Source organism: Cyprinodon tularosa, unplaced genomic scaffold, assembly GCF_016077235.1.
Source record: "Cyprinodon tularosa strain WSP-4 unplaced genomic scaffold, ASM1607723v1 ctg621, whole genome shotgun sequence".
Classification (NCBI taxonomy): Eukaryota; Metazoa; Chordata; class Actinopteri; order Cyprinodontiformes; family Cyprinodontidae; genus Cyprinodon; species Cyprinodon tularosa.
Window position 1 is genome coordinate 150,974 of NW_024039365.1, and position 20,000 is coordinate 170,973.

At 36.1% G+C, this 20,000-nt stretch overlaps 1 protein-coding gene across 4 annotated transcripts in view; it reads right to left on the bottom strand.

Moving 5' to 3' along the window:
* Positions 1-20,000, bottom strand: part of megf6b (multiple EGF-like-domains 6b) — a 94,208-nt gene that overhangs the window by 58,456 nt on the left and 15,752 nt on the right. For all 4 annotated transcript variants that reach the window (XM_038307843.1, XM_038307844.1, XM_038307845.1 and 1 more), the window contains exon 4: positions 18,939-19,043. In XM_038307843.1, coding sequence (XP_038163771.1) covers positions 18,939-19,043 — 105 coding nt within the window. The remainder of the gene's footprint in view (positions 1-18,938; positions 19,044-20,000) is intronic.

Genomic DNA, 20,000 nt, shown 5'->3' on the forward strand with positions numbered 1-20,000 from the left:
AAGAGCATAGATGCATAAATATATGCATAGCTTTAACAAGGGCCTCATGAAGGTCTGTTCTGTTATTCTCTTTTGGAGAATATAGACATTGTGGGCATTCATTTCCCTGATAAGCTGGTGAAGATTCTTAGACATCCAGGTCATAATCATTCCAAAAAAAAAACAAAAAAAAAACTTTGGACTTTGTTTTTCAAGTTTGAAGACTTCCCATTCAGGACGTTTTTCAATTCAAAATTACAGTAGCCCAACAAATCCTTGTTTTGGCTAGGAAAATATGCAAATTGAACCTGATGCCTGATCCCAATAGCTTGACTCTGAACCGAATTTGATCCCTATTACTTTTTGGCCACATGCACATTATTGTGCTGCCTGGTCAACCCTAAGAAAATGTTCTGGAGCTGCCACTGAACTGACACCCAATGCATGGAGGGTAACCCAAAAAGGGCCATTGTTAGAGAAACTGGGTGCCTAAAAAGTGCTGTTTTCAAGCTAATTAATGGAAAGTTAGCTGGAATGAAAAGTAGACAAATAACAATTACAATTCCTTTAGGGAAAGGGGAAGGAAAATCATTTATTAAGAGGAAAGAAATTGAAAAATGGCAACAACAAAAAAAAGGAAGAAGGTTATATAAAGTACAAAAGTCAGTATTAAATATAAATATTAATGAGAGAAACCGAAGGGAAGAAATAATAATGATCAGATTAAGAGTAGGTCATACTTATTTAAATGACAATTTATACTTAATAGGGAGGAAAAATAATGATAAATGTGAAGGATGTGGAGAGATAGAAAATGTAGATGTATTGATGAACTTTATAACATCTGGACCTGAAAGGAAGAAATTGAAAAGAGTTGAAAGAACAGGCCAAGAATGGAGTCTTAAAGGATTATTGGGAAATAAAAGAAATATAAAAGATATTTATAGATTAAGGAAAGCATTATTTATTTATCTTCAGAATACAAAATTAAAAAATAGAATTCAATAGATGTAAAACAATGTTGCTACACACTCATGAACAGTAGGTGGCGGTATGCCCGCCCCTTCCCTAGAGCACGGTGGGATCGAAAACATTTTGAATGGAAATCAGTGGGGAGAAATTAATAAACTACTGGTCCCAGTCGCTCTCTGTCACTGATTCCAGATATGCTGGTTGTGTATTCAAATTGTTTGTTTTTTTTTTAGTTCCTCTTTGGTCAAAATCTGGTCAAAACCCATCAATGAGATCGCACCAAACAGGAAGTTAATTGCACAAAGGATCCGGTAGATTTCCAAATAAAACACATCCGATCTTAACCCATGATCCTTTTTTTAACTAGTTTAATTAGTTTCTCCCGTATGCCACGACGTAATGCATTGATCTGAAAATCCACCTCAGACGCAACGCACGCAGTGGCGAGGGTTTGATCCGTCAGATGGAGTTGAATCACAAAGAATTCAATGTTGAATCGGGGCGGCAGCTAAATGCTAGGCGATGTGTAGCAGCCAAAACGTTGCAATTTCACATAATCCTGACGAGATCCGAAAAACGTAGCAAAAACTAGCAAGCGGGTGATTATGTATGTTCACTAAGTAAATATTATATAAATAAACCCTACACTTCTCGCTATAAATGTAATCAAAAAGCCATTTAAATGCAGAAACTGATTGAAATTATTGATTTTCCCACTAAAAGTTAGAGAAATCTCAGCCATGTTTATACCAAAATGTTACAGTTTCACATTATCTTGAAAAATCTTTGCAAGAAACGAACAAGCAAGTGAATATGTACATTCCCTGAGTAAATATTCTGGCAACAAACTATACATTTCTCACTAGAAATATAATCAAAACTCATTTTAATGCAAAAACAAACTCAAGTCATTAATCTTTCCACAAAAAAATGAGCGAATGTCGACCATCTATTTATTTTTTTTCTTCTCCCAGCTGGAACCTTGAAAGTCACGTGACTAGGACGTAAAACAATAGAAAGCGTATAGGCAGAAGAAACGTAACAGTACCACAAAAAAATGGCCATTAATGTACCTCCACTACGTTTTGCAGTGTGGACCAACGTAGTGGGGGTACATTTTCCCATGAGACTGGGTTGTATTATGGTATATATCCATTTCTTTGCCATTTTGAAGAATGGATAGACTGATGAAGAATTCAGAATACTTCTAAACTCTTTAACCTCGTCTCAAATCAGTTTTATGGTTAAAATGTCAAAGTATCAAGGTGTTTCAGCATAACAATACAAGAAACGTAGGCACCGTTTAAAGAGTTCTACTAATCCTCCTAAATATTAAACAAGAGTTAAGTCAACATCTGTTTATGCAAACAATACTTTGTGGATTTTAACAATTAGTATTGGTCAATGAGTATATTCAAACCATGTATTCAAGCATGCAAATTTGTGAAAAATAACCCCGTTTGAGTATATTTAAAGATGTTATATAAAAAAGGCACTTGGAGGCAACCAGACTCTAGATTATAAAAATCATTTTTAAGCAATCTCCAGTCAGTACATTAGCTTTTAACCTCCAGTTGTGTTATTTGTGTAGTTCAGTTTTTATCTTAGATTCAAATAGATCTTAATATATAAACTATACAGATGATAAAAAAATATGTAGCAGGGATAATTATTAACCTTAAGAACGCCTTTCACACTTTAAACCATCTGCCTACCCCCACCCATCCTCACCACCTTCTACAGAAGCACCATAGAGAGTGTTCTGACCAGCTGTCTCACTGTATGGTGTGGAGGTTGCAGCGCCTCAGACTGGAAGAAAGTGAGAAGAGTGGTAAGAACAGCAGAGATGGCCCCTCTTCCCTCCATAAAAGACATTTCATCCAAGCGCTGCATGTCCCGAGCCCGTAACATGATCAATGACCCCTCACAACATGGACTGTTCTCCCTGCTGCCCTCTGAAAAGAGGGTTCGCAGTCGATGCAGGTCCAGCAAATTCCGCAACAGCTTCTTCCCTGCCATCAGGCAGCTGAACTGTTGAGAAAACTCTAAATCATGTCACAGAGTCTGCCTCACACTGACAAACCAAAACACTGCATATTTGCACCACATATATGTAATGCTCTGAACTTCCATATCAATGCATTTTGGACCATGTCTCTTCTCCCACACTGTTTACATTTGATCACTGCTGCACTTTATGAAATGGAAATGTTCTTAAAGCTGTGCAATACGAAATTTTGTTATGTATATACTGTGAAAAACAAAATGACAATAAACTCTGTCTAAGTCTAAAAAAATTTATAAAAAAAACTGGAAAGGTATGGTATCGTGGAATCTGTATTAGCCAGAAGCCAGACAGGTTAAGAGCTGGTATGGCTTGATCGTAAAGCGGGATCAACAGGCTCAGATTCGTCGGGCTAGAATCAATCAGGTAACTAAGCTGTGATGCAAAATCTCCAACTGACGTGCTCTGTTTTTGTCATTCCAGAGTTTGGGTCTTTAAAGACACGCACTCTGTGTGGCTTAAACAAAAAATCGGTGTGTGCGTGTGTGTGTGTGCGTGTTTGTGTGTCCCACACACACACACCATTTACAATCTACATAAAGAGCTGCCTCCTGTAAAATGGAAACAAGAACCCTAAGATGTGCTCAACTAGGGCAACCTTAAATACTCTTCAAACCCAACTCCTGTATATCCAGTTTGCTAAGCCTATTTCTCAAAATCTCCTATTATAGGCATTGTAGGCCCTACACCTTAACACCACATGCCTTAGAGTCTCTCCATCGTGGTAACCTTCACATCTCCCCATCTCATGTTTCCCATTATTGTATATTTGGAAACAGCGACAGTGGTGAGTATTGTACGTGCAGTTTAATATAATACAAGTATGTGAACAGGTAAGTCTTAAATGAATGAAAATAGTTCATTTAAATCGTTAGTAAAGTCAAATATGTTGCAGGTAATGTTCTGTTTATTGAAAGGTTTATCTATCCCTATGCAAACAAGTTTGACTGACATTAAAGCAAAGAATCCAATATCTCTGCAGTGTGGGGACTATAAATCTAATATCTGTGACGGTACTGCTGCTTAAGCTCCTTAAAACTACAGTGTGTAATAATTACAGGGATATACAGTCAGAAATCTAATATATTATACATAACTATGTTATTTATCATGATCTACGAGCTCAGCCTCTTAACCTTAATATTTGCGTTGCCTTAGAATTCGTTATTTATAATTACATAGGAGCGGGTCTCGCAGCCATGGAGGCAGACATCTTGGCGCTACGGCAGCGCAGAGCCAACAAACTAGCGATTGCGAGATCGCCCATTACGCTCGAAAGTAACTACGGCAAGTTGAGAGAGATGAACTGAAACGGTACTGAACACACAGACTAATGAAATACTATCTGTAAAATTATCTATGTAAACAAACCTCATCACTTGAGAAGGTAGGTGATGCGGACGTCGTGGAAGACATTTTGTCCCGTAACGCTCGCCGTACTGTTGGGGGGGAGAAGCGGTGGGGGGAGATGTTCATGTTGCTGCGGTCTGCAGTCTGGACGTTAGATGTCGCTGAAAATTACACACTGTAGCTTTAACAATTAAATTTGCACACAAAAGAATAGTAAGTAGTTTGGCATCCATTTTTTGCCTGCTTTGTGCGTCAACTGTCACAGTTGTTAGGCGACAGTGCATAAGCTAAATGAGGGGCGGTGACAGCTGGGGAAGGCTGGATCTGTTTGAATCTATAGCTGAACTCTTTCACAACTTTCAAAGGACCCAGCCCAAGTAGGCCGGGTCCTTCAAGGGACACAGCCGCTGAAATTCAACACACCCTTTAGAGTCATAAATTTTAAAGTCCTGACAACTGCGCTGTAATTGGTCCACCCGGATTTGGCTGAAGTCAACGTTATAACGTTTTCCAAATGTTATAACATTCTAAAGCTGGGTCTGAACGTCTACCCTACTGTAACTCCTCAATAATTATATAGAGCAGGGACTATACAGTGGATATCTGCTTGTCTAGTGACCATGGATGCACACTACTTATCAAGGTCCATTGTAGTCATTTTTGAGTGCACTACCCTTTCATCCACTAGAGATTCGGACACTGATACACAATAGGGTAACAACTATATAGTGCCCTATACAAGGGTTAGGGTGGACGTTCAGACACAGCTTTTGTAATTCAGTCCTGCTGGCCCTGCTAAATCTATGTATAAATTATGTATTTAGTGTCTCAAAATAATTAACATTAATCTTCTTACTAAAATATTTTATTGCAGTGACAGTGAGATTGATTGAACTCAAACTATACATGGTGAAGTACTTACACTAAAATCATGGATTGATTTTAATAAACTTTTTTAAAATTTCAATAAAACCAAAGCAATATTCTTCGGATACTACTGGGAAAACATCAATCAGATATTACATTAAAGTGGTATTAGTATAGATACTGTGTCATTGTTTCAATTCTTAAGAATAATAATAGACAGCAAATTGAACTGCAAATCATACATATACATATGCCTTTACAATCAGGCATATACAAAGTAAAGTTTAAACAAAATATATCAGTTCTTGATAATGTTTAAAGGTTCTTAGTGTTGCTGTATATCGATATGGGGCAACAGTTATAAAAGTGTGCTACATCCCCTCTTTATACTACAGAAACATAGAGTGAGAGTGAAACATAAAGTTGGAGTTTTTATGCATGCTAATAACTTATTCATAAATTCAAACATGCTTAAATTTTGTGAATAAGTTGGTCACTTATCTTATAAAGTACAAATATTTTGCCCAGTAGTATCTAAAGGCTCTTTTTCCACAGAGATGGAGGCTAAAATCTAAAGTGCTTTGATAACTACAAGTCACATGCATTTTGTAGACTTTGGAATCACTTGGTGTCACATCTTAAACAATGTTCAAGTATCTATGAGTTTAAATGAAAGTATAAGGAAATGGTGCGGTCACACTACATGGTTATTGGTTAAGGGTAGATTATTGCTTTAAGGTGCTTATTATGTAGTAAGGTTATATTTACTATATAATTACAAAAATGAATACCTGTTATCTCAAAGCAATGTATTATAGTACTTATCAAGTGAAATTCTAAATAGATTATCTAATCACAGAGATAAAGATGCATCTATTGCATATTGCACTTATCTTTTGGTATTGCTGTGTACAATTGTTGGTACATAGATATTGCCTGTGGAAATATCTAAGTATAATGCAAGTAGTTACCTGTTTTCATTACAGCACATATGCAAACAATTGTCTTTGAGATGTTTACATTGATTGGATAAGGATGTCATTTGGTTTGTTGTATTTTTTGGAGTGGAGCTAAAAAAGTTTTACTTCTCCCCACTCCATTTCGAGCATTATTATTATAACTTTTAAATCATAATCATGTTTCTTTTGTGTGTTGTATGGCTCAGAATCGACCTAAGCTTTAAATACCAGCTTTTAAGCTTGGTTTAAGACTATTTTGCCTTCTCTTTACCTGAACTCCATTAATCCATGTTTTGATTGTCCATTTATTTTCCCTGCTAGGATTTTATCTGCATATATGTGGTTATGAATACTATGTCTGATTTAGATGCTGTATTTTTTGGAAGCAAACTGCCTCAGATCCTAGATATGTGCTACACTCAAGCATAAATATAAAAACTCTATAACTCTATAATCTGAGATGGATTAACAGAGTTGGATAAAAGGAGTTATGAATAATGAGTCATGATGTTTCTCCAGGAGTTTTTCAACATAAAACTGTATAGATCTGTGGTTAAAACATCCTGTGGAAACTATAAAGACCTGTTCCTGCAAAGAAAATAGCTGCTCACCAAAAAGCTCCATATGTCTGTCATGCCATTTATTTTCTTAAACCACAAGCACTTACAGGCAAGAGTCCTAAAAAAAACAGACAGCTACCGCTCATGTTCCGGGTATAATATTTAGTGTTCGACACTGCTAAACATGGGTAAAAAAAACACCTTATAGACCTAGGGCACTTGCCCCTTTGACTCTTTACGTGTGCTCTGTGTGTTCCCTGTTGGGGCATGTCTTTCCCAGCTTCTAACCAAGACTTTAACGGCTGCGGCATCACATACAGACTCCACAGGAATCCAAAAATTACCTGTGATTCCAGCCTGTCTGCCTCTCGGCAGCATTTGTGAGATATATAATACAGGTATGTGCGACGGCCTGAGGACGAGGAAAGTCACGTTGTGGGAAGGGTACATCGCATAATGTCATGTATACTGAAGCACGAACTGAGACAGACTGTTGCATAATATGCACAGGTGTGATGTGTTTCCAAAGGTGGTCAGAGTTGAAAGCATGAGCCTTAAAACATATAACCACAGGCTTTGGGTAGTTTGAAGCAATGAGGAACCTTAGCAACTATGGGGATTATGTGGACCCTTCATTAAATCATAACAGTGGCAGGTTTATTTTCTGTATGCTAAACTAGTGTTGAATCAACTGCAGCTGTGAGATATAAAACAAAAACTGTTGATGGAAACAATGCAAAGCATCACTGAAACATATTTGTCCCTTTTTGTTTACATACATTTTCTACAGGCTCATTGGTCAGATAAATACAAACACATATTGAGGGTAAGAACTTACTTTAAAATTTTATTTGATGTATTGGATAAATATTTCTTTTTTTTTTTCAAAGCCAAGATACACAAACTAACAGGTAAATTAAAAGTAGTATTCAATGTTTATCTATATTTTATGCTACAGGACCCTAAGGATAAACTCACAACATCATGATGCAACTTTGCAAAACAATGTATTCCCTTATAAAGTGAAAAGGATTCTCCATATTTAACTAATCAGCTATTTTGTGCTAATTGATTGAGTTTAATTTGGTTGAGATATATAACATATTTTATGCAACTTTCCATTATGTAGAAATGCAAGTATAAATGGATACAAATAAAACAGAGTTACGGATGAGTCTGTATTTAACACAGATGCAGAAGAAATGAATAAACCTGCCGGCACAAAGAAAGAAAATCAGATGATAAATAAAAATTCCTATTATGTAATTTTCAGCATGAATTAGAAAAATTAGGACAGTTCTGATAAATGAAACCATGAGTCTAAACTGATTATTCCTCCAACTGTATTTTGAAACTCATGTCACTTCTGATTTATGCAGAGGGGATGACTTTTTACCCCCAGTGTGACCACAAGGGACCTTTCATCAGGAATGCTGTAAAGAGCCTAATGTGATGGGGGGTGGGAGTCCATGCAGAGTCAGCACAATTATGAGAGATTAGGGTGCTGTGAAGGATGCAGAGGCAGGTAGCAGGGCAGGAACGCACGCCTTCTAATTAGAGACGCGTTTCCTTCAAAGGCTAAAAGCTTCTCTCATGACTTAACCTTATTATCTCACCAAGAAATAACAGAGCTGGGACTTCAACTGAAAATCTAAGGGAATACGAAGAAAAAAGAAACACGGGGAATAATCCTCGATTTTCATTACTACTAAACAAGAAGCACTAATTCCTTTTTTTATCATCATATTAAAGCATGTTAAAATTGTTTGAATGTTTCAAACAAATTTTTTTTAAACAGAGTTTTATTATTTTGTAAAATACGACAAAGTACAAAAACTGAGCACGGTACAGCTGGTAGTAGTCCTGCTATTATTGGCTTCCCCTGTTTGTTAATTTATCATGAGGTAGCAGCATCACTCTTTGGGAATATTTTTTCAAACAGGGACACGTAATTGTGTCAGAGTCTGAGCTGAAAATGTATATCTAATAATTTTGTACAAAATGTATTCCTCCTCAAATTATGCATTTTAAAATAATACAAATTTGAATACATTTAGCAGGTTATCATGTCTAACAAACACATTTTTTGGAGAAAGCAGGTCTTTTTTAATAAATAAAATCTGTGCTTAGTATTTTGTGTGGGAAAATTGTTATTTAATTCTGCCTTAAAGAGTAAGATGGCTTTTCTGAGTTGAAGTGAAAAAAGTTGCAAAGAGAAAATGACAAGTGTGTAAAGAAATAAAAAGGGAGGTGGGACAAAGGAGTTCTGGACAAAGAGCTAAAGAATGTGTGAGAGAATTTTAGCTGGCTCCTTTAGCTGTGCTCTACAGAACCTTTATATTTGGGGTTTCACTTGTTAAAGCTTTTGGGGGAGTTAAACTATGTTTTTTTATAATAATACTCAATGACTATTGGTTAATCCTTTAACCAATAGATTAGTGTAACTGACATACATTGAAACTCAAATTTGTGTCAGGGGGGAAATGAACAATGAAGAACATTTTGCTAAAAGAGATCCATGGTGTTTTAATTTCCTCTTCCTATGTTTGTATTTGTTTACCTTTTCTTTGCTAAGTAGAAAAGCAGACTTCACCTTTAACCAGTAGATATTAAGCTGCAGCCTGTTAAAGCAATCATATTGCAAACAGGAAAATCTGGCATTGATAATCTGCAAAGAGCTTTTGCTCATCATGCTGTGGACATTTACAATCCCATTATCCACCATTAACTACCTTATAGCTAAATTATGAGCATATAAAAGAGTGCTAGTAATAGGATACCTATGTTCAAGCAGCTTTTGACCTCTCAGTGAAGGATAAACGCGCCAGTCGTGGATGACAAAGCACTGCAGCTGGGCTTCTTACTGCTTCAGAATCTAATGCTTTTACTGCACTTCATGCTTGTAATAAATAAAATAATAGGTAATGGTGTGAGTTATGAGCCTTGTGTTGTAACCACCCACAATATTTACTTCTGATGTGCAGCTGATTGAGAAAACAGATCAGGCACAATGTGTGTTATTCCAGGAATATTCAACCAAGAATAACAGGCTATCACTGTGACAAAGGTCTGCATGTAATCAAAAGAACAGGAATGACAGCAACAGGGGACAATTGAAGCACTGAAGCCTTCATTTTACAAGTTTATTTTAAGGGGAATATTATTTGCCTTGCAAAAGTGTTAACATGTTAGTCATTCATGCTTACTTATGCAACAATCAGAGACAAATGCATGTTACTGAGATAAAGTATAATGTATATGTATATATTTTCTTTCTATGAATAAATAATGACCTTTGGTGTGTGTTTGCATTCTTCTTCATGTTTGTACCCCTTAATAAAATTCAGTGCAATTATTGCCTTTATATGTCAAATAATGAATAAGTAGAGTTGTAGGTAATATTTTCTTTGTATAAATCCAGCTGTTTGGTGAACATCATAAGTTAGGTTAACAGTGACAGAATTATAAACATGATGGATCCTTCTTTAGGATCACTGTTTATTCTGTGTGCAAAATTTACTACAGTGGAAACGTAAAACTGCTAATCACCGGAAATAACCATCCATACTCTGAAGCTGGGTGGTGGAAACTGCCAAATGTCTGAGACCTGGGCAGGGATTTATCAGCCAGATCGAATGATCCAGTCATCCTCCAGAAATTAAGGTTGTTAAATGTCTCTGTTAAGAACTTAATCATTTCAGAAATTATCTTTCATCTGAATCAACTTGAGCTATTTTCCAAAGTTTATTTATAAAAATCTCTCCCTTAAGAAATCCAAACCTAATGAGCATACAGTACATCTATGCATGAGCAACTACATGCAATGAAAGCTGTGCCTGAAAACGAATGTATTTTTATTTTTAATGGAGCAAAATTGTTTAACTTTCTCCACAATTTTCAAATATGACCCACTTTTATTTTGAAAATCAAAATATCAAAAACGTTCTGAATAAAACTTGGAAATGTCATACGATCCTGAATAGATGGTATATCAGTATTTATTCATTATATACTTTTAAAATTTTTTTGGAGTTATGGGGGAAGCCTGTGGATCTGTGAAATGGATTTTACATATTGTGGAGGATGTTCACGTTGCTTTATCACAACATGACCCGTGTGAACCTGTAAACTCCACGGCATGACAGGGATTCCATCTGTGTCACTGTTGCTTTTTTCCATCATTGTTAGTCAAGAAACAGCCTGCATTTTGAAATATAAGTGAAAACCATGTGGTGTTCCTGCTGTTCAATGGAAATACTTGTGAATCTCTAAGCTCCATCCCCATATTCAGCACAGAAAGAAACAGAAAAGGTCCAACAAATATTAGATAAGATTCCATCTTTACAAAAAAACTCTACAAACTGTCCAACGTGCCATCGGTCTGTTAATCGCCTTCATCTGGAGTAGCTGTAAATGTCACTATAATTAAGATTAATGACCTCCATTAGCTACCTCAACCAACTGAGGAAACAATTAGTATTTCAAGAAAAAGTGAGCGAACAAAACTAATTTGTGAAAAGTGTTAGAAGTCCTTTAGGAATATTTACTACCTCTGCTAAAGAGTCCTTGATCATGTAACTAAGTACTCTTACCTTACTGCAGTGTCTAAAAGCTATTAGAAGAGGAGTGAGAGACATTTCCTGGAGCAGCATTTGGTGTTACTTAACTGACTAAAATTATTTATGCAGATGTATCTATCTTAAAACTGACTCTTCACTTCCTTCTGGGTACAAGAAACATTTTGAAGACCTAACATATTAGAATGGTATGTGGTATTTTTTTGGTCTTTGAGAAATGTTTATTACAGCCAAAAAGGAAAATGATTCTGTATGTTTCACACTACATCCTTTCAGTGTCAGATTGCAGAAATATTTTTTGGCTATTCACTCAGATGTTGTTAAGTGTCACTTTGACATCCCCCTAATTCAGTCCAATGACTGAAAAAGTTTGTTAGAGGGAGTCAACGGTAAGGCAAGATAAACATGGACAAACCTTATTCAAGTCAAAGAAAATAAGTTACCGTATTTGTTCCACAGAAAATAAAGAACAATTTGGACTCTATTTCATTCCTATGTTTTGTTCCTTTTAGATTAGATTAGATTAGATTAGATTAGATTAGATTAGATTAGATTAGATTAGATTAGATTAGATTAGATTATATGAGCTTTATTGATCTCACAGCGGAGAAATTCACTGGTCACATATTGACATAGTAATTAAAGAAGGTTCAAACAAGGAGGAAAAAGGTGCATTAAGAATAAACAATACATATACAGTATATCAAGGTAAATAAGGATTAAGGTGCAAGTGTACATGTATCACACACAATGAAAAACGAAATAAAAATAAGAAATAAAGAAATAAAAAATACAAGGGAGTAGCACAGAGATTTGAGATGTCATATGTACAATCCGGATGGCTTATATAAAGGTGGATTTACTTTTACATTAAAGTGTAGTAGGTGGGTAGTAATGGTGAGGAAGTGGTATGACTATTCTATTCACATATATTGCACAGTCAGCATATTGCACAGAATATTGCACAGTCAATAAAAAAACCTATAATATAACTGCACAGTGGTTTTTACAGGAGTTATTTTGGTTATAGTGCAGTATTATAGAGTCTGGTGGCAGCAGGAATGAATGACCTGCGGTAGCGCTCCTTCTTACAGACAGGGTGTCTTTGACTAAAGGAGCTGCTCAGCTCCTCTACAGTCTGGTGCAGGGGGTGAGAGGTGTTGTCTATGATGGATGTGAGTTTGGACAGCAGTCAATGTAGTATTAAAAACATAAAAAGAGAGAGTTGCCTAATTCTGCTGAGCAGAAAGCCTTTTTTAGATTAGACCTATCATCTACTTGCCTTATATTACATAACACCTCCAGACATGTTTAAATATGGCTGGATTTTAAGATTGTAAGTGTAAAAGCAAAATGAAGAGTCCTACGATACTTGAAAAATATGGTGCTTTCTTATAAATTTCCCACAAACTGCAGGTTTGCTTTCTACTACAAATGCAAAAGATTAAACCACATCCTGACGCATGCCTTTCATTATTCTCTTGGTCCAGTATTCATCACCCATTATCTGTGTCACCTGCTCCAGCCTGTATTTAACCTGCCTCCTTGCAGTCATCAGTGCCAGATTATTCAAGCCTTTTGTCATGGTCTTGGTTCTGTTTAAGTTTTCTTTTGAGTTTTCTGTTTCACTTTGATCCATGGTTTTCTTTGTTTTCTAGTTTAATTGGTTTAATTCCTGTTTTATTGTGTTTTGTTTTGATTGCCCTCTTGAATTTGTCTCCTTTTTCCTGGCTCCTCTGTTCACACCTGGTCCCATACAGCCCATTAGTGCTGTCTTTGTTCTGTCCCCTATATATACTCCTCCTGTGCAGTTCTTCGGTGCTGGTTCCTCGTTTTTCCTGGCTCCTCGTGCATGTTTTCCCTGATGTCCCCAAGGTTATGGTTTTTCTGTACTAGTTATGTTGGATTTTTGGATTCCTGCCTCAGTTGCCTGAGAGTACTACACCGAACTGGATTCCCCTTCGGTACCTCTTCGGATCTCTGATCTTCTGGCACAGACTCCTCTGAACCTCTTTGACACTGACTTTGGTTTCGTCCTCTGCATTGTCCTGCTTTCCTTTGTCTGCTTGGATCTGATCTCGTGCCAGCTCTGCAGTCTTCAAAGCTTCAGCATCTGGAACACACTGGGCAGCATTTGCCGTATTGTGTTGGTGGCCATCCGGCTAGAATCTCCCTCTTCCTCTGGGCACGAACAGAACTTTAGGACCAGGTTAGTGACTCAAACGTTGGTAATCATCCTACGCCAGATTAACGTGGTCTCTAACCTGTGTTTCCCTCCTGTAGATGTTCCTTCCTACAGTAAGATGCCCTAGCTGCCCACTGCCAATCTGTAATTTTTAAATAAATGTTTTTTGAGAAATCTGTCTGTCTGGTTTGAATATTGGGTCCTCTGTTCCATGCCTTGACAGATGGCTGTTTTACATCCAAGATCAAAATCTGAGGAATGTTCCAAACCTACACTACAAACTTATGAGGTCAAAAGAGGAGCCAACCTGTTTCCACTATATATGAAAATACACCTAATAAAGTGGTGAAGTCATGTTTTTACATTATCTTTGATCCATGTTATCAGCAATGCAACATGTATAATCTTTTACATGATGGTAAATATTCTAAGTAGCAAAAAGTGTTTGGCAGGTGCTCTGTTCATCTTTGTTTCTGTTTGCTGCTGAGCCCAGATGTCAGCAGCACATATAAAGACATCTGCCCAGCCAGCCATCTGAAAGGCGCTGATCCCAGAGGACAGGATTCACTTACTGATGACAGGTTGGATAAAAAGTAAAGTGCTTTATTGGTTTGGGACTCATCATTGGATGGCTGCCACTTCAGTAGTAAGATAAAAAAAAAAAAAACTCTCAACACGCCTCATTTGAAATTAATATCTGAAAAAAATATAAACATTGAAATGTCAAAAAGTTAAACTGTAGTTTAAGGATATATAAAGGAAAAGTTTCGATTTTCTTTGATTTTTACATATTTGTTTTTTATTAAGAGACAATTCCTTCCATGTAAGTTTCCTAATAGATATTGAACTTAATATGTAAGCTTTAAATGTGATCAAATAATTTTTAATTATGGCTGCTATGTGGAAGCTTTGGCTCTTTAAAGAAAGTGATAAAACCCTAAAATCTTACATTTAGATATAAAAAAATCCATGCATGATTATATTAGCTAGCATATTTGGAAATGCTAAGCTAATTTGAACCCGATGACTGAAGACGGAATTTTCAACAGTTGAGTAATTTATCCTCAAAAATCTCCATAAATCATGGGATTTACTGTCTGTAAAGTAAAGACAGGCTCTAACTTTACTATAGAGTGGAACAAAAACAAAAAAATAAATAGTAATTATTGTCTTATACGTCATTGTTGCACATTGCTGCAAAAAGGCAAAACAGATGAGGGCTTCAGACAACTATTGTGAGCAGGAGACTAAATGACCCCTTTGAATGGCGTAACCACACCCCAGCTGCTATACACTAACATGCACTAACCACATCAAAAGGGCTTCGAGGGGATATCACTACATGATGGGGGAGGAATGCTGCAGAAAAATGCCTGAAGTGTTGAAGTGATGAGTGAATGTTTGTCTACAAACATTTACTTACAGCCCCTGCGGCTTCAGGTTTTACATAATCTTGACAGCTGACAAACCAAGTAGGGACCTACACTTGTAGAAAGCACAGGGACGACAACGGTAATAACAAGCCTGGGTCAGCTCGGGAAGAGCGTGCCATCATCTGCACAACTGTCATAACACATGAACCACAGTGTTGCAGAACCTAAAGGTAGCAGCAGATGTGTATAACCACTAAAGCAATCTTCATAAATGTTGAACAACAAATTTCCTTTAGCTAAGAAATATATCAAAGCAAACAGTTTTCTGTAAAAAAAAAAAAGTAATTTTACACTCTATTTGTAGTTTTTAGCCTTACCCTTCCAACTTTCTTTACGCTATGACCTCAATTTGGCAGTTGCAGAACAAAAAAATAAGCAGCTCTGAGTTTATTTTCACTAAGGCTCAACTCCCATCACAAGTGTTGCCTTTGCTCACACAGCAGCTACAGTAGCATCATCTGGTGCCAATCAGGAGGCAATCAAACTGCCTTAGAGTTTACAGACCAATAGGCTCCAGTAGCTGAAGGATCAAGGTGTGGGGGCTGCTATGTACTAATCAGCATCAAGGGCCCCATCAATGGTGGATATCACTTACAGTGTGAAAAAATTCTGCTGGACCCAAATGTGCAGCAAGGTTAGGGAGTCATGATGGCTGCGTGGATACCAATCAGCTGGGGTCAAAGGCAGATTGGCATCAAATAATGGAACTTACATTGCTTTAGACAGAGCAGCTGATTTAACATCAAAGCCCACATATCTGTGTAAATCAGCAAGATTTTGGCACTACATCGATTTTTCGGTTATTTGCTCATCAGTACAGTCATAGGAAGATCCAAGATCAAGCATGCTGCCTCTAAATGTTTTAAGAGGGAAAGTAGCAGCTGTCATATTTTTATTGTTTTTATATTTAATGATGATTAAGAAGGCAAAATAATAGCCATTATGCCTTTGAATGCTGCAGAGGCTGTGAAGGGTGGCTTATTTTCCCCACAGAATGTCCATGCGTCAAGCATAATGAGCCCTTTAGAGAAGCCACTATTGCTTTTAATATGAAAAGGGTTATAAAGCCATTTCTAAACAATTTCAATTAAATCATTCTTCAATAAGAATTGTTATTCTCAGTTAGAAATTGTTAACTTTGCCAACCTTCCCAGCAAATTCATCACCAAATCACTGCATAAGATTTATAGAAACATGGCAAAAAAACTTAAAGAGCTTTATTACATGTTCAGCATGAGAACCACAACATTTTACCCCGGGCTTATTTTTAAAGGAAGCTTTTTTCATATGTATCTACTGATGATTTCAAAAACTAGTATGAACAAACTAAAATTATAATAAGAGCTTTTTTGCAAAAATTATTGTGTTAAAAACTCCTGAAAGGGCTCTGATAAAAGTTTTCTTAGACAGTGTGACAACTGTGACATTGAACACGAGTTGCTGGGTTTGATGTTTTGTTTGTCAAAAAAGTCCCATCAACATAAGTTGAGTCCCAAATTTAAAGGAAACCAAAGTATGCACATTCAACCTGCAAGAAAGATTTACATATTAAGACCTATAATTTAGGGTCAATCCAAAAAGTAATAACTTGGTACCAGTAGCATTTAAAGCTACTAAGTTAATGAAAGGAACAACAATCTCAAGCAGACCAACAACTCTACAACAGAATACTGCAGGAACAGAAGAATCAAAGGTTTGTAATGGCCTAGTTAAAATCCAGAGTTTAACTGGATTTAAATGTTTCGGCCACATGCCTTTTAACGAGTTGTTTTGAGATGAATGCATGGAACATTTACAAAAAAAAAAGGAAAATAGAAAAAAAAAAAAACATTTGTCAAGTCAATGATGCTTCAGCGACAAGCTGTTCATAGTGTAAAATTCTGTGATTAGTTTCCTGTACCTATTCATGGTCATGGACGCTTTCCTTGTTTAACTGAGGTTGCAGTTGGATGTTTAGATGAAACAGTGATTAATTTGATGATAGATGAAGAACAGGAGGAGAGATGGGTAACATGATATTTTGCCCATATTTAAACCAGAAATATTGGAAATTTTTCAAATCATGTGTAATCCAAGTGTCCCCACATTTTGATGCCATTCAGTATGCTCTGTATTTAAGTATAGTAAATTAAGAAAGTTAACCTGTAATATTAGAAGTTACACACAGAGTCTTAAGCGTTTTTTTTTTTGCATACCACATCAGCTTTGCTTTGTATATATTATATATAGTATAGAAATATTTCATCTAACTTCAATAATGGGAAGTCTACAAAATTAATAGAAGCTTTATAAAAATATGTATTATGTAGAGACATCATAGCTAATAATGAAGTTGCTAAAGTAAGATGACAAAAATCACTGTCAATTTAGACAGCTGGACACTACAGTTATGAAGGAACCTGAAGTTTTGATTTGTTAAAATGCTTTACTTGGAGCTAATCCAAGTATTTCTGCTAAAAGAACGTTGACATACAAGGAATTTCCTGTCATGTGGAATTATCTGAAAAACAGCAAAATATTTCCCTGTTTTACTTCAGCTGCGTAACCTTAACAATCTGCTGATAAAACACTTGTTTCTGGTGGGCAAGCCAACTCCTGATGTGAGAACATTCCTTTTATGCCCTAAACATAATTCAGTGACTGTAAAGGATCTTAATTACAGATTTCTGTAGATCTACTTTTAAGATTCCAAACTCCTTTTTATATAAAGATTTTGCTGATATCTGTCCACTTTTACCCAGAAAGGCTAATTTCTTACTGCATTGTCATCTTGAATGGCAGAATCTCTTCGTGAACTAAAACTCAGACTGCACAGGATGATGACACAAACTAAATAAAAAGTTGAAAACTTTTATATTATGAAATTATAACCATGTTAAAGAGGATAAGCTTACTTTTTCTCATTCTTCTTTAGAAAATAGCTTAAACTGGACCAACAGCATTTGTGAATTCTGATTTTCATTTGTATTTAAATCTGGACTTTGACTGGGCCATTCTGTCATGACTGATTTGGTATAAATCAAGTTAAATTCCATAGTTAATAGTCTGAAATGGCTGTATTTACTAATAGGTGGTTCAGCTATGTAGAAGCTTGATAACAATCAATCTATGTGATTCAGGTCAATAAATCTCTAAAACTTTGTGTTGGTCTAGCATAAAACACATTGAAGTCTGTGGTTAAAATTAGAGATGTAAAAAAATTATCAATTTGGGATTAACTGTTGATTAATGGTTTAGTAGATTGCAATTTGTTCCATCCAATTAATGAATATTCTACACTTTAAAGGAATTTGTTTCAGTATTGTAATGTTACTGTTGTCCTCTAGTTGGTGCCACTTTTCATTCTTAATCAGATGCTTAATGTGATGCTGGAACAGGAGACATGTTATCGATCAAGAGTCCAGACTGGCATTAATGATACTTTTTAATGGTGACATGGATGCAGAATTTCCTTTATGCAGCTTTTTTTCTGCAATCAGTCATCAATGCTTCAAGTTATCACCTATATAGCATCCATTTAGCTGCGCTGCATGGCAGAGCAGCGTTGAAACAAAGTGGCAAATAGTCTGACAGCAAGCCAGACTGAGATATCCTGTCTTAGTTTTACATCTCTGTATACTGGAATAAAAGGTGCTTCACATATGTAGGTTCTTGTTTTGTTACATCTTATAAATATGTTTAATAATGTGTATGAAAACTTTTTTTTTGTTTATTCAGGCAGTACTTAAATTATTAAAATATAATGAAGTACTATTCTTTTTATTCAGCATATTGTAAAAAGATATATTCATCCTTTCATGATATGAAACAATCCTGTTGATACAAGACAAAACTCAGGTAAAGGAAAAAAACAATACCAATACCTTGTTTATCAATCAATAAGATCAATATTTGTTCATCAATAATTTTCATGTCCCATTGTGATAACATAAACACTTCAAAGAGAGTGAATGCCTTGCATAGGAAACATGTCAAAGAGGTTTCTACGTACCGTACTGGCAGCTGGGCCCATTAAATCCTGCAGGACAATCGCAAAGCTGGTTAGATCCTTCCCGACACCGGCCCCCATTGAAGCACACTCCATAGCTACACATTGCTGCGTGAGCACATGTGGACAGATGAGGTGCAAGAAGAGAGGAGAGAGAACAAACGTTTGAGAGAAGCGAAGACACCTGGCTGTTTTCATGAGACACTGACATCTGTGCCTTCAAACACTGACCGCTTTCTAACAGAGACATATCATCAGCCTGTTATCGTCAGTCTTAAAAGGAACGTTGACTCTTCTCAATTCACACTAACCAATGTAAGAAGAATGCACCTCTTGGCTTACAAAGAAATCAGACCTTTGGCTCACTAGACGATCAGAGTTGGACATGATTAGCAGCAACAGCTTAAAACCTGCTTACAGATTTTAAGCTGTCGTTTTGACCTTTGTTTTATACTTTGAATTAAGTGTTAAAAACATTCATATATAGATATATATTTACATTCCCACCCAAGATAAATATACTTTTAAAAGATGGAACATAAACATACAGAATTTACTGAAGATGAAGCTGTATGATTTTGAAATTTAAAGCCTAAAATTTTATACAAACACGCACTTTTTTCGTAAGATGGAGGTAATTTGTGTTTAGGGTTGTTGTCCAGCTAGAACATCTAACAATATCCAAGCATCAACCATCTGATCCAAAATGTCACTTTTAGATTAAAGGTATGGTTAGATGTTGATGGACAAACCAGAAACCATTAATGTCCAGGTGAACCATCATACAGAAAATGCTGCCAATGTTAGTGGCACTGCCAAGTCCTTGCTAGAGAAAACCACCTACTACAAAACTGAATTATTTAAGCACACCTAGTACATCTGAAATTGGCAGCTACTGACAGACACAAGCCAAGTGTCAAGTTTTATGGTGAGAGGGAAACAATAGGAGCTGAAATACATGGATCTTAAACACCAGAAAAGGAATTGGAATTGAGAAAACAGACATTAAGCTCTTTGTTTCACAGTGACTTTAATCCTATGGGAAATTTATTTAAAAAAACAAAG